This window comes from Pipistrellus kuhlii, unplaced genomic scaffold, assembly GCF_014108245.1.
Source record: "Pipistrellus kuhlii isolate mPipKuh1 unplaced genomic scaffold, mPipKuh1.p scaffold_m20_p_134, whole genome shotgun sequence".
Classification (NCBI taxonomy): domain Eukaryota; kingdom Metazoa; phylum Chordata; class Mammalia; order Chiroptera; family Vespertilionidae; genus Pipistrellus; species Pipistrellus kuhlii.
In genome coordinates, this window is record NW_023425443.1 from 120,734 (window position 1) to 140,831 (window position 20,098).

General features: G+C 53.0%; 2 protein-coding genes across 3 annotated transcripts in view; both read left to right on the forward strand.

Moving 5' to 3' along the window:
- Positions 1-20,098, forward strand: part of MTHFS (methenyltetrahydrofolate synthetase) — a 43,303-nt gene that overhangs the window by 6,246 nt on the left and 16,959 nt on the right. Inside the window, exons 1-2 of one of the 2 annotated variants that reach the window (XM_036436313.2) lie at positions 14,076-14,275; positions 19,419-19,680. In XM_036436313.2, coding sequence (XP_036292206.1) covers positions 14,159-14,275; positions 19,419-19,680 — 379 coding nt within the window. In that variant the 5' untranslated portion in view covers positions 14,076-14,158. Of the gene's footprint in view, positions 1-14,075; positions 14,276-19,418; positions 19,681-20,098 lie in introns of those variants that run through there. The other variant, XM_036436314.2, reaches the window with a different exon arrangement.
- BCL2A1 (BCL2 related protein A1) lies at positions 1,663-9,622 on the forward strand. Its single transcript, XM_036436316.2, has 2 exons — positions 1,663-2,676; positions 9,263-9,622. Exons 1-2 carry the CDS (start codon positions 1,684-1,686, stop codon positions 9,362-9,364), a joined length of 1,095 nt encoding a protein of 364 aa, XP_036292209.2. The 5' UTR covers positions 1,663-1,683; the 3' UTR covers positions 9,365-9,622.

Here is a 20,098-nt window from a genome sequence, read left to right on the forward strand (position 1 = left end):
TGTGGGCTCCATTCCCCACGGGGGGGCGTGCAGGAGGCAGCCGATCCGGGATCCTCTGTCATCACGGATGTATTTTTAAAAAGCTTTCTTTTTTTTTATTGATTTCAGAGAGGAAGGGAGAGGGAGAGAAACATCCATAATGAGAGAGGGTCATGGATCGGCTGCCTCCTGCACGCCCCCTGCAGGGGATGGAGCCCGCAACCCGGGCCCGTGCCCTGACCGGGACTCGAACCCTGACCTCCTGGTTCACAGGTTGACTGACGCGGCTGCGGGGCCCCGACGGGCATTCCCATCGGAGACCACCGTTCTCCGGGTGTTCCGCCTTCGCCTTGGGCCGTGGTCGGCAAACTGTGGCTCTCGAGCCACATGCGGCTCTCTGGCCCCTCGAGTGTGGCTCTTCCACAAAGTACCGTATTTTTCGGACCATAAGACGCACTTTTTTCCTCCCAGAAGTGGGGGGGAAAAGTCCCTGCGTCTTATGGTCCAAATATAGCCTACACATATACTTTAAAAAAAAAGTTTTTTTACTTGCCCGGCTCTGTGTGGTCTCTGTGTGCTTGCCCGGCTCTAAAATGGTTCTAAATGCTGCTGTTTACTTTACAGGGTTGATTACATGTGTTTATGACTGTGATGTTGGGTTTTAATGCACATAAAATATTTTAGGACACTATTTGTTTCAGAATCTTTTTTTCTTCATTTCCCTTCTCTAAAAACGGGTGCGTCTTATGGTCCGGTGCGTCTTATGGTCCGAAAAATACGGTACCACATTCGGGCGCGCATTCAGTGCGATGGAAACTTCGTGGCCCATGCGCAGAAGTCGTTTTTGGCTCTCCAAAGAAATGTCAGTTGTTGTGCTGCTGCTATTGGGCTCTGTTAGCTAGTGAGTTTGCCGACCACCGGCCTTGGGGAGCGGAGAAGTTGCCTCAGCGGGGTCTCCCCTCGGTCACGGTCACGGTCACGGTCCTCGGATCCCTCCAGCCGGGCGCCCGGGCCTCCTCTCCCACTCCGCAGCCCAGGGGATCCTCGTCCGTCATTGCTCTCGGCTCCCGGGCGGGGCAGCAGGCGGACTCCTCCCTGGTAGAAACATTGACGAGCCCTGGCCGGTGTGGCTCAGTGGATAGAGCAGCAGCCTGCGGCGGGTTCGATTCCGGGTCAGGGGCACAGTTCTGTTTCCCAGCCCTGCACACAGTGTGTTTGGAGGCAACCAACAGATGTGTCTGCCTCGCATCCATGTTTCTCTCTCTCTCTCTTTCCCTCTCTAAGGAAAAAAAAAAAAAGGAAAAATATCCTTGGGTGAGGAATAAAAAAAATAATAACATCGTCCCATAATTTGCTAATCCATTCATCTGGTGATGCACACAGGTTCTTCCCACCTTATTTTTTGTGCTTTCTTTTTAAAACAATTATTTTATTCTTTAAATATATTTTATTGATTTTTCACAGAGAGGAAGAGAGAGGGATAGAGAGTCAGAAACATCGATGGGAGAGAAACATCGACCAGCTGCCTCCTGCACACCCCCCACCGGGATGTGCCCGCAACCAAGGTACATGCCCTTGACCGGAATCGAACCTGGGACCTTGAGTCCACAGACCGACGCTCTATCCACTGAGCCACACCGGTTTTGGCTCCACCTTGTTTATTATTATTATTATTATTAATTTTTGTTGTTGAGAATATTACCTATGTTCCCTCTTTCCCCCACGAGCCCCTTCCAGCCCAATCCGGGCCTTCCCCAGGGCTGTTCCTGCCTCGTGCGTAACGGTACTTACTTCTGCGTGTTTAAATGTGTCTGCGCCCCCGTTTCCCGTTATGTTTCCCGTTATTGGGGGCGCACACGCTCAGGCGTGGGGTTGCCCGGCCGCGCGGTGGTTTCCGAAGGAACGATTCGGGGACTTGCCGCATTTTCCCAGGGGCCGCACGTGGGCCAGCCCCCCAGTCTACGCGCCCCCCCCCCCCCCCCATCCCCAGCTGCAGCAGCCACGGGGCCGGATGGGGAAGTGGCGGCCGCTCTGAACTTTTCCTTTCGCCCCCGCCCGCCCTGCACAGGGGCCGGGAGGAAGGGCCTGGGCTGGAGCAGAAATCCCAGCGCTGATGTCACCCCCGGGCAGGCCCCCCGCACTCAGTTCTGCTCCGCGCCCTGCGCTCAGGCCTCAGATCGTGGCCGTGGCCGTGGAGGGAGGATGGCCCACGGCGAGGGCTTCGGCTACGTGCAGGGCCTGGCCCGGGACTACCTGCGGCACGCGCTGCGGGGCCCGCGGCCCGAGGCCCGGCCCGGCCCGGCGGCCCGGGTGCACCGGCTGCTGCGGGAGACGGCGGGGGCGGTGCAGCGGGACGCCGAGCGGGCGCTGCGGCCCTGCCTGGCCGGCCTGCCCGTGGGCTCCGCGGCGGCCGCCAGGGCCGTGTTCCTGGCCGTGGCGCGCAGCGAGTTCGAGGACGGCGTGGTCAACTGGGGCCGCCTGGTGACCCTGTTCGCCCTGGAGGGCATCCTGGCCAGGGAGCTGCTCCGCCAGCGGGGCGACCGGGAAGACTGGGACCCGGACCAGGACCTGGACCCGGGCCTGGACCCGGACCGGGACCTGGACCTGGACGCGGACACCGCCGAGGAGATCTCGCGCGTCGTGGCCGAGTTCATCACCTCGCAGGCGGGGGACTGGATCAGGCAGAACGGCGGCTGGGTAAGCAGGCTCCTCGCCCTTCACATGGTTTCCTGGCCCATCGGAAGTGTATATATACACGCCCTGGCCGGTGTGGCTCAGTGGATAGAGCGCCGGCCTGCGGGACCGAATGGTCCCGGGTTCGATCGCAGTCAAGGGCACCTACCTCGGGTGCAGGCTCCTCCCTGACGGGCCCTGGATGGGGCTCAAGCAGGAGACAACCCATCCATGTGTTTCTCTCACATCGATGCTCCTCTCTGTCTCTCTCCGGCTCTGGAACTCTCCCTAAAGAAATCAGTGAGGATTGGTAAGGTATATACGCATACAATACCTTAGTTTAAAAAAAAAATGAGAAAAAAAATCAATGGGAAACTATCCTCGAGTGAGGATTAACAAAAAATAAAAAATAATAATAATAATAATAAAGGCCACAATCCTTCGAAAAGAAGAAAGAAAGTGCCGAAACCGGTTTGGTTCAGTGGGTAGAGCGCCGGACTGCGGACTGAAAGGTCCCGGGTTCGATTCCGGTACCTTGGTTGCAGGCACATCCCCAGTCGGGGGTGTGCAGGAGGCAGCTGATCGATGACTCTCTCTCATCGATGTTTCTAACTCTCTCTCTCTCTCTTTCTTCCTCTCTGTACAAAATCAATAAAATATATTTTTTAAAAAAGAAAGAAAGAAAGTGTGTACACAGGCACCGGGCGCTGCAGTAGGCGCCCGCCCTGTGAGTGCCCGTCGCAGCGGCAGCTAAGTCGGTGTGTGTTCCTTTTCGTAGGTCATTCATAATGAAATTAATAATTAAGGGAAGGGTGTCTACACCCCGTATGTAGGGATTGTGGTTGCACATCCGCCCTGCCGGTCCGCAGTGGCGGGCAGCCAGCCCGGGCTCCGCCGTGGCTGCTGTTGTCATGACAACGCACGCTTTTCGCCCCAAGCGTGGGTCTGAGACGCTGTTACGTCTTCTCGCGTGTCCTCGCGAGACCTCCAAGGGCCGGTCTCTGCAAGTGGGTGGCTCCCAAGGTCATTTCCGCCCGGTCTGCTAAACCCTGCCAGGTTCGGGCTGGGCACCCGGATGACGGGAGAGGAACGAGCCGCAGGGACGCGCCTCCAGGATTCGCAAACGGGAGTCCGCGGCGCTGCTGTCAGGGGCCCGCGGGGGACGGGACTCCGCTAGGGATCCAGTGACCGGCCTGTCCCGCGGGTGTCTGCTTTTCCTCCACATCCCACGCCCCGTGCTTCGCTTTTTAAAAACACTGTGTTGCGGCCGAAACCGGTTTGGCTCAGTGGATAAGAGCGTCGGCTTGGGGACTGACGGGTCCTGGGTTCGATTCGGGTCAAGGGCATGTACCTTGGTTGCGGGCACATTCCCAGTAGGGGGTGTGCAAGAGGCAGCTGATCGATGACTCTCTCTCTCATCGATGTTTCTAACTTGCTATCTCTCTCCCTTCCTCTCTGTACAAAATCAATAAACTATATATTAAAAAATAAATAAAATAAACTAGCTCTGACCATATGCCCAATCAGAAATGAAGACTATAAATTAGTATTTCAAACAAAATTAAAATAAAAACACTGTGTTGCATCTCGCCCAGCTAGCTCAGTCGGTAGAGCATGAGACTCTTAAAAACACTGTGTTGCCCTGACTGGTGTGGCTCAATGGATAGAGCATCAGCCTGTGGACTGAGAGGTCCTGGGTTCAATTCCGGTCAAAGGATTGTACCGTGGTTGCGGGCACATCCCCAGTAGGAGGCGTGCAGGAGGCAGCTGGTCGATGATTCTAACTACCCCTTTCTCTTCCTCTCTGTACAAAATCAATAAAATATATATTTTTTAAAAACACTGTGTCCCCAGGCGGCCTCTCCCCAGAGGTACCCCTGCTACCAGCTATTTTAATGCAAAACATAGCTGTGACCACAGCCATAGGAAATACCTATCGTGCATCTTTATTTTATTTATTTTTAAATATATTTTATTGACTTTTTTTTACAGAGAGGAAGAGAGAGGGATAGAGAGTTAGAAACATCGATGAGAGAGAATCATCGACCAGCTGCCTCCTGCACGCCTCCTACTGGGGATGTGCCCGCAACCAAGGCACATGCCCTTGACCGGAATCGAACCCGGGACCCTTCAGTCCGCAGGCCGACGCTCCATCCACTGAGCCACACCGTTTAGGCCCATCGTGCATCTTTGTAAAATACGGATAAATAGCACACGGTGCGCATTCTGCTTTTTCTTTACTGGAGGTATTTAAAATAGTATTTTTATGTATTTATTTTAAAATGTGTACATATATCTATATAGCTGCCTTTTTTCAAAACTTGATTTATTCTTTCCTTAAATATGTATTTTTATTGATCTCAGAGAGGAAGGGAGAGGGACAGAAACACCAATGATGAGAGAGAATCACGGATCGGCTGCCTCCTGCACGCCTCCCTCCTGGGATGGAGCCCACAACCCGGGCGTGTGCCCTTGTTCGGAATCAAACCGGGGGCCCTGCAGTCCACAGGCCGGCACTCGCTAACCACTGAGCCACACTGGCCAGGGCTAAAACAGCCTTTTTAAAAGCGCGCTACCTCCGTGCCGTGTGCAGATGCTCCTCCTGTTGGCTTTCAGAGCCCTGGGTGGCTTCATTTATCATGAACTTTTTCTTTTTTTAAAAAAAATATATTTTATTGATTTTTTACAGAGAGAAAAGGAGAGGGACAGAGAGTTAGAAGCATTGATGAGAGAAAAACATTGACCAGCTGCCTCCTGCACACCCCCCACTGGGGATGTGCCCACAACCAAGGTACATGCCCTTGACCGGAATCGAACCCGGGACCTTTCAGTCCGCAGGCCGATGCTCTACCCACTGAGCCACACCGGTTTCGGCTAAAAATATATTTTATTGATTTTGTACAGAGAGGAAGGGAAAGGGGTAGTTAGAAACATCGATCAGCTGCCTCCTGCACACCCCCCACTGGGGATGAGCCCACAACCCAGGTCCATGCCCTTGACCAGAAAATCGAACCTGGGACCCCTCAGTCCGCAGGCGGACGCCCTATCCACTGAGCCACACCGGGTTTCGGCTCATGAACGTTTTGAAACTTGGTGTGACCTTTGCATGTTGGAGGCTTAACCACACCCACCTCCCCGCAGCCCTCCCCCTTCAACTGACCTTTCCTTCCTGCGATTCCTCTGACTCAGCAGGCCCGGCCGGGGGCTGGGCGGCCTGAGAGATCCTGTCAGTGTCTTCCTGGGTGTGGGCAGCCAGAGGAAGGAGGGGGAAGAAGGAGGAGGCTTCTGCTGTGGGTGCAGGTTTAGTTTCAAGCGAAGGCAGACGTTGGGCCGGGGGCTCAGAGCCCCCCCCCCCCCCCCCCCGTGAGCCTGGACTGGGACTGAGTCCCCAATGTGTGGAGTATCTGTAGCAGAGACAAGGGATGAATATTATTTTAAAAACTAGGGGCCAGCTGAAACCGGTTTGGCTCAGTGGATCGAGTGTCTGAAAGGTCCCAGGTTCGATTCCGGTCAAGGGCATGGACCTTGGTTGCGGGCACATCCCCAGTGGGGGGTGTGCAAGAGGCAGCTGATGGATGATTCTCTCTCATTGATGTTTCTAACTCTATCTATCCCTCTCTCTTCCTCTGTAAAAAAAATCAATAAAATACTTTTTTTTTTAAATTAAAAAAACAAAACGAAAAAAACTAGAGGGCTGTATGCACCCATGGGGCCCCTCAGCTTGGCCTGTATCCTCTCTTCATCTGGGACCCCTCGGGGGATGTCTGGTGCCCGTTGGTCAGCTGAGCGGCACTCCCGCCATGGGAGTGCAATGACCACCAAGGGGCAGCTCCCGCGTTGAGCGTCTGCCCCCTGGTGGTCAGTGTGCATTATAGCAACCGGTCAAACGGTCAACTGGTCTACTGATCACTTAGGGTTTTATAAACAAGATGTAAACGAGTGGATAGAGTGTCGGTCTGCAGACCAAAAGATCCCAGGTTTGATTCCGGTCAAGGGCATGTACCTTGGTTGCGGGCACATCCCCAGTAGGAGGCAGCTGATCAATGTTTCTCTCTCATCCATGTATCTAGCTCTCTGTCCCTCTCTCCCTTCCTCTCTGTAAAAAATCAATAAAATAGCTGAGACCGGTTTGGCTCAATGGATAGAGCATCGGCTTGGGGACTGAAGGGTCCCGGGTTCGATTCCGGTCAAGGGCATGTACCTTGGTTGCGGGCATATCCCCGGTAGGGGTGTGCAAGAGGCAGCTGATCGATGACTCTCTCTCATCATTGTTTCTAGCTCTCTATCTCTCTCCCTTCCTCTCTGTACAAAATCAATAAAATATTCAATAAAAAAAAAAAATAAAAAAAATTAAAAAAAAAAAAGATGTAACCTCGTAGCAATGAATGCTGGGAGCTCCTGGGACTCCCGATCTGTTGGGGGTGGGGAGCTGTCTGGGGAATTTCTAGAAGTGAACTCACCTTCCCGGGAGGCACAGGGAGCAGGGGGAGCCTCCACGCACGTAAGGACACACGTGTGCCCGCACACGCACGCTCTGCCGTCATGCGGCCCTTGGGTTGCTTCCAGCTCCCCATGTGACACCTGCAGGACGTGGGTCTGAGCCGGGGTGGACACACCTGGCGGGAGGGCATTTCAAGGTCGCCCCGGCCTTCCTTCCTGGGCTCCCCCGAGCCCCCACTCTGCACACGGGAGGCCCGGCCCCTCGGAGTCAGGACGCTAGCCGGCGAAAGGGCAAAGGGCACCTTCTCACGGTGCCTGGGACAGACGCGCTGGAATGAATGAACTTGACCTTGAGTGACTCACTTCCGGGGACGGCACAGCCCGGGCCTGCGTGTCGAGGCCCCTCCTGGGAAGCGGGCGGACCCGGTTCCTTTCCGGGGGGGGAACCTGACAGGTTGTGTACCTTCTCAGCCACGGGGCCTCCCTGCAGCTCGGGGTGACCCGGCCACCTCCCGCCTCCGCTGGAGGCGCCCCGTTAACTGCTGTAGGGGGAGCACCCCGAACCAGTTCCACAAAGAGTCCTCAGCCCTCACTGTTACTGTTATTAACGGTAGGATCGCCGAAACCGGTGTGGCTCAGTGGATAGAGCTTCGGCCTGCGGACTGGAAGTTCCCGGGTTCGATTCCGGTCAAGGGCATGGACCTTGGTTGCGGGCACATCCCCAGTAGGGGGTGTGCAGGAGGCAGCTGATCGATGATTCTCTCTCATCGATGTTTCTAACTCTCTATCCCTCTTTGTGAAAAATCAATAAAATATTTTAAAAAATAAAAAAATACTTTAAAAAAATTGTAGTATCGCCTTATCCGAGGTGGGCAAACGGCGGCTCATGAGCCACATGCGGCTCTTTGGCCCCTTGCGTATGGCTCTTCCACAGAAGACCACGGCCTGGGCGAGTCTGTGTTGAAGAAGTGGCGTTAGAAGAAGTTTAGGTTTAAAAAATGTGGCTCTCCAGGCGAAACCGGTGTGGGTCAGTGGATAGAGTGTCGGCCTGCGGACTGAAAGGTTTCAGGTTCGATTCCGGTCAAGGGCATGGACCTTGGTTGTGGGCACATCCCCAGTAGGGGATGTGCAAGAGGCAGCTAATCGATGATTCTCTCTCATTGGTGTTTCTAACTCTCTATTCCTCTCTCTTCCTCTCTGTAAAAAATCAATAACATATATTTATAAAAAAAAAGTGGCTTTCCAAAGAAATTTCAATCATTGTGCTGTTGGTATTTGGCTCTGTGGATGAATGAGTTTGCCGACCACTGCTAAGTTCCCTGAACAAATAGACGGATCCCCGATAATTATATGACCAATTACAAATGGCAGTTAGCTGCCATCTAAAACAGATGCCCTAAGAGGGGGAGGGAGGGAGGGAGGGAATACCAGTGTATCAATAATGAGATTTATGAGCTCCTGCTTTATTCTCTTTCTCATTTTTTAAATGGGTTGCAGGCTCCATACCTAGTAGGGGCTGTGCAGGAGGCAGCCAATCAATGATTCTCTGTCATCATTGATGTTTCTCTCTCTCTCCCTCTCCCTTCCTCTCTGAAATCAATAAAAAAAATATCTATACTAATAAAAGGGTAATATGCTAATTAAACCAGATTGACCGACTTCTCTCCCTCCCTCCCTCCCCCTCTTAGGGCATCTGTTTTAGATGGCAGCTAACTGCCATCTGTAATTGGTCATATAATTATCGGGGAGGTAAGGTAGGGGCGATCAGACCAGGAGGGGGCAAGGTAGGGGTGATCAGGCTGGGAGGGGGGCAAGGTAGGGGCGAGCAGGCCGGCAGGCAGAGGGTTAGGGGCGAGCAGGCAGGCAGGCAGGTGGTTAGGAACTAATTGTCCCGGATTGCGAGAGGGATGTCCAACTGCCGGCTTAGGCCTGGTCCCTGCGGAGACAGACGGTGCAGGCCGGACTGAGGAACGCCCTCTGTGTATGGATTTCGTGCACCAGGCCCCTAGTTTAAAATAAATAAAACATGGTTACCGAGAAATCAGAATTAGAACCACAGACGCTGCTCCCTGAGGATGCTGCCGAGGTGAGAGCCCGGAGAGACGAGCCCTCGGCCTCACCGCGGTGACACGTCCCCTGTTCTAAGACGGTGCCCTCTCTCCTCTCCCAGGAACACGGCTTCGTGCAGAAGTTCGAGCCACGGCCGGGCTGGCCGGCCTTCCTGGGGGCGGCGGCCCAGGTTCTGCTCTGCGTGCTGAGGCAGCTGCCCTGACCGCCGGGACCGGCCTTGGGAGACGGGGACTCTTGCGAGAGGCATTGCCGACGCTCACGTCTCCTCCTCCTCCTGAGCAAACGGCCCTCGTGCTGCAACCGGAGGGCACGGACTCTCTGCCCCGTTTCCATGCGGTGACCAGATTTTCACGTTGGTAACGCCAACGGGACACCACTGACTGGGGTGGGGGTGGGGGTTCTTGATTCAAACTGTGGTCTATATGGAGCAACAAACATTTTCATAGAACACAAACATAGTATTGTAATATATTTTTTTACGTTTCAACATAAGTACAATTTACAAATATGATAAACAAATAAAAATGATGTATAGTATTATTTTATTCTTTGGCATATTTCTCATTTGAGTGGATTTTTTTTTAGTAGATTGCTGTCGTCGTTGAAAAGGTCACGAAATTGCCAAAGCCGGTGTGGCGCAGTGGATAGAGCGTCGGCCTGCGGACTGGAAGGTCCCAGGTTCGATTCCGGTCAAGGGAATGTGCCTTGGTTGCGGGCACATCCCCAGTGGGGGAGTGTGCAGGAGGCAGCTGATGGATGTTTCTCTCTCATCGATGTTTCTAACTCTCCATCCCTCTCCCTTCCTCTCTGTAAAAAATCAATAAAATATATTTTTTTAAAAAGGTCATGCAACGTTTCACAAGAATTTGTTAAATTATATTTCACACATACTGTAAAATGACTTTCAACGTCTCAACACTGAATTGTGATTTTCCTGACGTCCACACTTCATTTACCGTAGAAAAAACGCATTCAGTCGCAGCATTAGTTCCCGGTAAGGACACTATGTATTCCACAATTCTAACAACTGATCGACCATGCAAACTTGGATAAGTAGTTCTCAACAATTATTTGTTATTATTAAAGTTTAACAGTACAAAATTAACAAAAATAATATAAAACTCACATCCTGGCTAAATAGCCACCTGGCCATCGAAACCATATATTCCCTTCCTGTTCTCCACCGTTCCCTAGCTTGTCGTGCATTCTTTCCAAACATCGGGACTTTTTTTTTCTTCTTTTTAATATATTTTATTGATTTTTTACAGAGAGGAAGGGAAGGGGACAGAGAGCTAGAAACATCGATGAGAGAGAGACATCGACCAGCTGCCTCCTGCACACCCCCCACTGGGGATGTGCCCGCAACCAAGGTCCATGCCCTTGACCGGAATCGAACCTGGGACCCTTCAGTCTGCAGGCCGATGCTCTATCCACTGAGCCAAACCGGTTAGGACTGTGCTCCGACTTTTAAAAATATAATTTTTGTTGATTTTACAGAGGAAGGGAGAGGGAGAGAGACACATCCATGATGAGGTAGAATCACAGATCGGCTGCTTCCTCCACGCCCCCCACTGGGGTTGGAGCCCCCCAACCTGGGCGTGTGCCCTGACCGGGAATTGAACCCGGACCTCCTGGGTCCTGGCTCAAGCATGGAGCCACGCCAGCCGGGCGAGGTCAGCAAATACACCTTCCCACTCCTCCTCCTCCTCCTCCTCCTTCTCCTGCTTCTCCTCCTCCCACCTCACCGTCTCCACCCCTTGGGGTTTGCCTTGCTCTGCTTGGACGTTGTAGGCGGATCCCCATTTTCCCCTGCAGGAAACAGGCTTACACGCAGAAAGTCTGGGGTCCAAGGTCATGGGGTTGGTGGGCGGGTCACTGAACACCCAGGCCCTCGCTGGTCCTCAGGGCCAGAGCGGCCTTCACGGCCTCGCTTCCTCCTGGTCAGATGGGACTGCCAGGCCCTCGGTCCCCCCCACCCCTGGCAGGAGCCGGAGCTGCCGGCCAAGGTCAGCCGGGTGACCTGGGCTGCCCACCCACAGGGCGTGTCGTCAGCACCCGTGACTGTCCCGTGTCTTCCCCGCGGCATCGCCTGACTTAAAGCCAGCCGGTGGCCACTGTTTTGAATCTGGAAACTTCTACCGCAGGGTGAGGGCTGCCGACGGGGGAGGGCTGCTTTGTATAATTCCGTATGGAAATAAACCCCTTGCTTTATTATTATTATTTTTAAATCTTTTTTTTATTTATTTCTGAGAGGAAGGGAGAGAGGAACATCTGAAGGGAATGATTCTTGATGCCTGCGATCCCGCTGCTTTGTGTTAAGAGCAGTGCCTGGACCAGGCCCTGACAAATTATGCCTTTCTGAAGATTCTTTTAAATTTCAAAAATGAAATATACGTTAATAAATGCTGGTTTTATCACCATTCAAAGCGTGTATACTTTTTTTTTGGGGGGGGGACACCTGTCTATACTAATAAAAGAGTAATATGCCAATGAGACTGGACATCTTTTGGACAAAGCCACGGTCACGGGGGCCAAGGCGAGACGGTTAGGGACAATGAGGCCAGCAGGGGAGAGCAGTTAGGGGAGATCAGGCCGGGACAGGGGAGAGCAGTTAGGGGCGATCAGGCAGGCAGGGGAGGGCAGTTAGGGGCGATCAGGCAGGCAGAGGAGAGCAGTTAGGGGTGATCAGGCAGGCAGGGGAGGGCAGTTAGGAGGTTTAGGCTGGCAGCAGAGGTGATTATCGGCCATCAGGAAGGCAGGAGTTCCAGATTGGAGAAGGTGCAGGCTGAGCTGAGGGATGCTTCCCCAACACCGTCGTGCATTAATTTCGTGTATGGGGCCCCAGTATTTGTACAGTTATTTCTGTCTTCAGCCTTATGGCATTTCGTCAAAATAGTCCAAAGTTACTCAAGCTCTCCGCCCACTTGGTTGTGGTTATGTTAATCATTTGCAATGCAGTTCACTTTGGTCCCTGCTTGGGTTGCATCCTGGCTCCCTCCCCTACCCTTCCCCCACCCCCACGCACACCCCAGTTGTATGCACGTCTGTCTGTGAAACGTGACCGTGGTCCTAGCAGGGCTATGCAGAAACCAGGAGCAGTAGAGAAATGCCCCTTTCTCCTCCTTGCTGCTACTCCCCGCCCGTTCCCCATTCCACCCTTCTCACACCCGTTCCCGCCCGGGCGCCCACACTCAGTCAGGCGCTGGCTTATACACGTAGCGCATCTTCCCCGCAAATGAATGGAAACATTTATGTTTTCTTTCATGCCTTTTTATTTTATGGAGATACCATTTGCATGGAATTAACCCTTTTATCTTTTTAAAAAACACATATTTCTTTTTTTTCTTTTTTTAATATATTTTATTATTTTTAAAAATATATTTTATTGATTTTGTACAGAGAGGAAGGGAGAGAGTTAAGTTAGAAACATCGATGAGAGATAGACATCGATCAGCTGCCTCTTGCACACCACCTCCTGGGGATATGCCCGCAACCAAGGTACATGCCCTTGACCGGAATCAAACCCGGGACCTTTCAGTCCCCAAGCCGACGCTCTATCCACTGAGCCAAACCGGTTTCGGCTCTTTTTTCTTTAAAAAAAGATATATTTTATTGATTTTTCACAGACAGGAAGGGAGAGGGATAGAGAGCTAGAAACATGGATGAGAGAGAAACATCGACCAGCTGCCTCCTGCACACCCCCCACCGGGATGTGCCCGCAACCAAAGTCCATGCCCTTGACGGGAATCGAACCCGGGACCCTTCAGTCCACAGACCAACGCTCTATCCACTGAGCAACACCGGTTTCGGCAATACATATTTATTGATGTCTGAGAGGGAGAGGAAGAGAAACATCTGTGATGAGAGGATCATGGATCAGCTGCCTCCTGTCCGCCCCCTAGTGGGGATCGAGCCCACAAACCAGAGGTGTGCCCTTGACTGGGAATCAAACCCGGGACCCTTTAGTCCGCAGGCCGACCCTCTATACCACATGTGTCAAACACAAGGCCCTCGGGCCAAATCCGTCCCGCCAGGCCTTGCAATGTGGCCCGCACCTTGCTGTCATCACTGCACTCCGCTGCGTTTCCATGACAATGACAGTTTATGACTGTCCAGTAAACCATTCGGCCCCCGATTTAGGCTGGACTTTAGATTTTGGCCCCTTCTCTGATTGAGTTCGACAACCCTATCTATGCACTGAGCCAAACCGGTAGGGGCGGAACTGACCCTTTTAAAACATACAATTCCGTGCTTGTTAGCATAGTCAGCATGGCACCACTGGCACCGCAGCTGAGTTTTAGGACGTGGTCATCATCCCCCAAAAAAATCCCGAACTCTAGTGCCCTCGGCCCCCCAGGCCGTGGCAGCCACTCAGCTGCTTTGTGACCTGGGCCTTTCCTATACCTGGGATCATAAAACACGAAACCCATTTGGCTCAGTGGACAGAGCGTCAACCTGTGGACTGAAGGGTCCCGGGTTCGATCCCGGCCAAGGGCATGTGCCTTGGCTGCGGGGGTGTGCAGGGGGCAGCTGATGGATGGTTCTCTCTCATCCATGTTTCTAACTCTCTATCCCTCTCTTCCTCTCTGTAAAAAGTCAATAAAAAATATATTTTTAAAAAAGTTCATGTCCTTACCCGTGGGGGGGGGGGGTTCCCCGAGCGGCCTGACCTGACCTACAGGAGTCCGTCTCCCACCTGGAGGACCCGGGGAGGCGCCCTCGCCCCCCGATCCAGGTGGAGGCCCCGCAGGGAGGAAGGCCCGGTGCCTCCATGGTTTCTGCCGGCGCTCGGCCGCCATCGGAGGAGCGAACCCAGCTTGTCACCCGGCCACCCCGCCGAGGGTCCCGGAGCGGGTCAGGAGCCGGGGTGGCCCGCGCAGGTCAGCTCCGCGGGGCGTGGCGGGGGCGGGGCGCTCGCAGCCCGGAAGCCGCCAGACCCTCCCGGGCCTGCGGACCAGCGGCACCGACGGAGCGAGAGGGCGGCCTGCACCCCCCCATGGCGGCGGCGGCTGTGAGCGGCGCCAAGCGGAGCCTGCGGGCCGAGCTGAAGCAGCGCCTGCGGGCCATCAGCGCCGAGGAGCGGCTGCGCCAGTCCCACCTCCTGGCCCAGAAGGTGCGCGATCGCGGGGACGGCCGCGGTGGCGGCCCCGGTGTGGGCCCTCTTGGCCGCTCGGCGCGGGTTTCCGGATCTGCGCAGGCGCGGGCGCAGGCGCAGGCGCGCGCATCCTCCCTCCCCGTGTGCGTGCGTCCCCGAGCGCGCGTTCACCCACAACGCGCACGCGCACGCTTGTTTCCCCGCCCCCCAGGCGCGCGCGCGTTTCCCCCTCGCCCCTCCCTCCGCCGCACTTCCGGCAACCGCGGGGCGTGCCTACGTCCCACGCACGACGTGCGTACGTCCCCTCCCTCCGGCACGCTCACGTGCTTTGGAGCGTGTCGGGGCGCAAGAAGGCGCGAGGTCCCGGAGGGCGGGCGGCTGTGGGGATGGCCGTGAGGGCGGAGCGGTGACGCCCTGTTCCCGGGAGGCGGACAGTCACCCCTGGGGGCGCGAGGCGGTCCCGCCGAGGTGCCTTCTGTCAGCGTTTGAGGTGGGGAACCCAGAGGAGGCGGGAAGGTCCCTCTCGGTGAAATGGCGGGAGACTCGGGGCGCCGGCGGCCCCGTGAGCGAAGGCCGCCCTGACTGAGCCTGTCAGCGGGTGACAGGACGTGCTTTATTTTTCCGAGTGAATGAGAGAAAACATGGATTCTCCCGCTGCCCGCGAAGGTGGGGAGCCACTGGGGTGACCGGCGGAGGGGACTGAGCGGGGGTTCCAAACCCGCCATTGCTTCCTCTCACCGCTGCCTCGTGAGATACAGTAGGGGTGTCGAACTCAATCAGAGAAGGGGCCAAAATCTAAAATCCAGCCTAAATCGCGGGCCGAATGGTTTACTGAACAGTCATAAACTGTCATTGTGATGGAAACGCAGCAGAGTGCAGTGATGACAGCGCGGTGCGGGCCACATTGCAAGGCCTGGTGGGACGGATTTGGCCCGCGGGCCTTGTGTTTGACACATGTGAGATACAGGGTGCCCCCCCCCCCCCAAAAAAAAAAAACGGACACACACTTTGAGTGCTTACTAATTCCAATGGTTTAAGTGTGAAAAGAAGAAACAGCAGTGGAGCTGCCAGCTGTTCAAAGTGGACCTGCTTTTGGGGGGACACCCTGTGTGCCAGGCTGTTGAGGGGATGGGGGTTGGTTTGTCTAAAGGTGTCGGGGGGACTGATTTTGGTGGCACACCAGAGGAAAAAAAATCCATGTCCTGGGAGGAGGTAAATACTAGTAACTTTTAAAATATTCCAGAGGCCCCGTGCAAGAGAATGTGTGCATTTGCGGGGTGAGAGGGGGGTCCCTCAGCCAGGCCTGTGCCCTCTGGCAGTGCAGTGCGGGACCCCTGGGGGGATGTCCACCTGCCGGCGTAGGCCCCTCCCCTGGGGGATCCGGCCTGAGCTGACAGTCAGACATCCCCCTGGCGTCCCGAGCCCTCAGCAGGAGCAGGCCTACGATCAATAAAAATATCCTGCCGAGACCGGTTTGACTCAATGGATGCAGCATCGGTCTGCGGACTGAAGGGTCCCAGGTTCGATTCCGGTCAAGGGCATGTACGTACGTTGGTTGCGGGCACATCCCCGGCAGGGGGCGTGCAGGAGGCAGCTGGTCGATGTCTCTCTCTCATTGATGTTTCTAGCTCTCTATCCCTTTTCCTTCCTCTCTGTAAAAAATCAATAAGATATATATTTTTAAAAATAAAAGTATCCTATCTAATAAAAAAAAAAAGTAATATGCAAATTAGCTATCACTCTGCTACACCCACCAGCCAATCAGGAGCGAGTATGCAAATTAACCCAAACAAGATGTCTGCGGCCACAGAGTGAGCAGAAGGTTTGGGTGGACATCCTTTGCGCTATGGAGGCATAAGGGGCTCCCACCATTGTTGCCGGGCTGGCAGGTGTCAGCCTGGCTGTGGCTGACTGGAGCTCGCCTTGTGGGAGTTCCTGCCTTGAGTGTCTGCCCCCTGGTGGTCAATGCATGTCATAGCGACCGGTTGTTCCTTATTGTTCAGCATTAGGGTCAATTTGCATATTAGCCTTTTATTATATAGGACTGGAGGCCCAGTGCATGAAATTCATGCATGGGTAGGGTCCCCTAGGCCTGGCTGACAATTAGGACTGATCAGGTTCTCCTCCCTCCCTCCTCCCTGCCTCCTTCTTCCCTCACTTGCTCAGCACCCCACTGCTGCTGGTTGCCTGCCATGATCCATGCTGCCCCCTGGTGGTCAGCACACATCATAGTGGGCAATCAAATTCCTGTTCTCCTGGTCGAACTCCAGAGGGAACACTTTGCATATCAGCTTTTTATGTATGTAGATAAAGGCTTGATGCTCGGGTCGAGGCCAGCTGGTTTGTCCTGAAGAGTGTCCTGGGTCAGGGTGGGAGTTTCCTTAGGGTGTGGGGCAGCCTGGTTGAGGGGCCTGTCATTGTTTGCAGGCTGGACATGCCCCCCCCGGTAACCTAAGCGGAGACCCTGGGATCCGGGATTTATTGATCTTCTATAATTGAAATTTTGTCACCTTGAGCCGAGGCCTGGGCCAGCCAGGGTGTGCAGAAAGCTTGGCTTCCTCCATCACCAGGGAAACCCAAGCCTCCTGCTTGCTTAGTGGGCGTGGCCATTTTTGTTGGGATTTATTTATCTTCTATAATTAAAACTTTGTAGCCTTGAGTGGAGAGGTCAGGGGCAGCCTGGAAGTTTTTCTTCTTCCATCACCAGGGAAACCCAAGCTTCCTGCTCACTCCACGGCTGCAGAGATCTTGGTTGGGTTAATTTGCATACTTGCTCCTGATTGGCTGGTGGGTGTAGCAGAGTGATGGTTAATTTGCATATCACTCTTTTATTAGGTTTTTTTTTTTTAATATATTTTATTGATTTTGTACAGAGAGGAAGGGAGAGAGACAGAAAGCTAGAAACATCGATGAGAGAGAGTCATCGACCAGCTGCCTCTTGCACACCCCCCACTGGGGATATGTCCGCAACCAAGGTACATGCCCTTGACCGGAATCGAACCCGGGTCCCTTCAGTCCCCAAGCCGACGCTCTATCCATTGAGCCAAACCGGTCTCAGCTATTAGGATATTTTTATTGAGCTCAGAGAGGAAGGGAGAGGGAGCGAGAGAAACATTGATGATGAGAGAGAATCATGGATCAGTTGCCTCCTGCACGCCCCACACTAGACATGGAGCCCACAACCAGGGCATGTGCCCTTGACCCTCATGACCTCCTGGTTCATAGGTCAACCTTCAACCACTGAGCCATGTCGGCTGGGTCAGAGTTTCTTGAATACCCTTCACTCTTCTGTCATCCATTAGTTTCTCACATGCAAGATTTCTCTAGGTGAAAGCAGTGGAATTCACAGCATTCCACCCCTTCCTTCACACACGTAGGTCTCTCCAAGGCCATCCAGTGAGAGACCACTGAGAGCTGGCATCAGAGGAGGGGAGAGAGAGAAATTAAAAGGCTTGATAGCCCACAGCTGCCCTCCCTTGCAGGCCTGGTCCCTCCCAACTGCCATCCTCTGCTAGCCATCTTTAATGGTGGCTCTCTTGTTGTTGGGGTGATGGTCAATTTGCATATTACCTCTTTAGTATATAGGACACTTCCTGTGCTATACTTTATTATTTTTTTTTAATATATTTTATTAATTTTATACAGAGAGGAAGGGAGAGAGATGGAGAGTTAGAAACATTGATGAGAGAGTCATCGATCAGCTGCCTCCTGCACACACCCTACAGGGATATGCCCGCAACCAAGGTACATGCACTTGACAGGAATCGAACCTGGGACCCTTCAGTCCCCAAGCCGACGCTCTATCCATTGAGCCAAACCGGTCCCGGCGCTGTGCTATACTTTCTACTGGTTCAACCCACCCCTTTCTTAATCCTTTTATTTTGTGTTTTGGCTTTCTGAAATATTGGATGAGCCTCTACTGTCTATACCTATTTATGAATGAGAGTGTGACAGCTAATGGGGATTTCCTTTGCCTTCTGTAGTCACTTTGGAATTCCCTGAGAGAATGGATGCTGCCTGCCCTATGTCCATTGTGTTCTCTGAGTGCTGTGATCTGCTGCCGTTATGTGTGTAAACTCTCTCCCATCCGCTCTCTGACTTATATAAACGAGTCAGATCTCTCTTCTCTTGTTCTCAGTGTTGTAATGTGTTTGGTTGTGTGTTTTTTTAATTATTATCTGTGTACATATTTTAATATTAGCACCCCCCCTTCCATACATACCCTCCCTCCCCAGAGTTTTGTGTCCATTGGTTGTACTTATATGCATGTATACAAGTCCTTTGGTTGATCTCTTATCTCCCCCAGATCTCCCTAACAGTGTTGTAATGTTTTTTTACTGCGGACTCAAGAGTCCCAGGTTCGATTCCCGTCGAGGGCATGTACCTTGTTTGCAGGCACATCTCCAGTGGAGGCAGCTGATTGATGTTTCTCTCTCATCTATGTTTCTAACTCTCTCTCCCTCTCCCTTCCTCTCTGACATCAATAAATATATATATTTTAGCCATGACCGATTTGGCTCAGTAAATATAGGGTCGGCCTGCAGACTGAAGGGTCCCAGGTTCTATTCTGGTCAAGGGCATGTACCTTGGTTGTGGGCACATCCCCAGTGGGGGCGGTGCAGGAGGTAGCTGATCGATGTTTCTCTCTCATCGATGTTTCTAACTCTCCCTCTCCCTCTCTCTAACAAATCAATAAAATATATATATATATTTTTGAGTTAATGTTCTTTTTTTTTTAATTATTTTTTATTTTACTGATTTTGTACAGAGAGGAAGGGAGAGAGATAGAGAGTTAGAAACATCGATGAGAGAGAGTCATCAATCAGCTGCCTCTTGCACACCCCCTACTGGGGATATGCCCGCAACCAAGGTACATGTCCTTGACCGGAATCGAACCCGGGACCCTTCAGTCCCCAAGCTGACGCTCTATCCATTGAGCCAAACCGGTTTTGGCAAAAAAAAAAAAAAAAAAAAAAAAAAAAAAAAAAAATATATATATATATATATATATATATATATATTTTTTTTTTTTTTTTTTTTTTTTTTTTTTAAAGAAGTTGAAGACGGCGGGGGTGGGGGGGAATGTTGCCACTGTTCGGGGAGTCCCTGATTTTTTGAAAGCCTCACCTCGGCCAATGTCACGCCATGGCTTCCCACACAGGTGATCGCCCACAGCCAGTATCAGAAGGCCCAGAGGATCTCCATCTTCCTGAGCATGCCCGACGAGATCGAGACCGACGAGATCATCAAGGACATTTTCCGCCGCGGCAAGACCTGCTTTATCCCCCGGTACCGGTTCCAGAGCAGACACATGGACATGGTGCGGTTAGCGTCGCCCGAGGAGATCGCTTCGCTCCCCAAAACATCCTGGAATATCCCTCAGCCTGGCGAGGACGAGGCTCGGGAGGAGGCCTTGGCCACAGGTGAGCATGCGGTGCCAGGATGGGCATCCTAGGTGCTGAGAGACTGTGATGAGTTATTCTTATTTATTTTTTTAAATTATGTTCAATTTCTCTTGAACTCTATTCTTTTCTCCCCCCCCCCCCGCCATATATATTTTATTGATTTTTTACAGAGAGGAAGGAAGAAGGAGGGAGAGAGAGAAACATCGATGAAAGAGAAGCATTGATCGGCTGCCTCCTGCACACCTCCTGCTGGGGATGTGCCCGCAACCAAGGTCCATGCCCTTGACCGAAATCGAACCTGGGACCCTTCAGTCCGCAGGCCGACGCTCTATCCACTGGGCCACACTGCTTTTGGCCAACGCCTCACCCTTGACCTCCATGTATGTGACCAGTTTCTGGTGAATGACGGCAGTGAGAAGAGGAAGGGGGAAGCAGA

Excerpts from the sequence above, each read along its gene's own strand:
- BCL2A1 (XM_036436316.2), top strand. The coding sequence starts at position 1,684 with ATGTTCCCTCTTTCCCCCACGAGCCCCTTCCAGCCCAATCCGGGCCTT. Across the intron at positions 2,677-9,262 it reads TCAGGCAGAACGGCGGCTGG|GAACACGGCTTCGTGCAGAA; the intron begins GTAAGCAGGCTC and ends CTCCTCTCCCAG.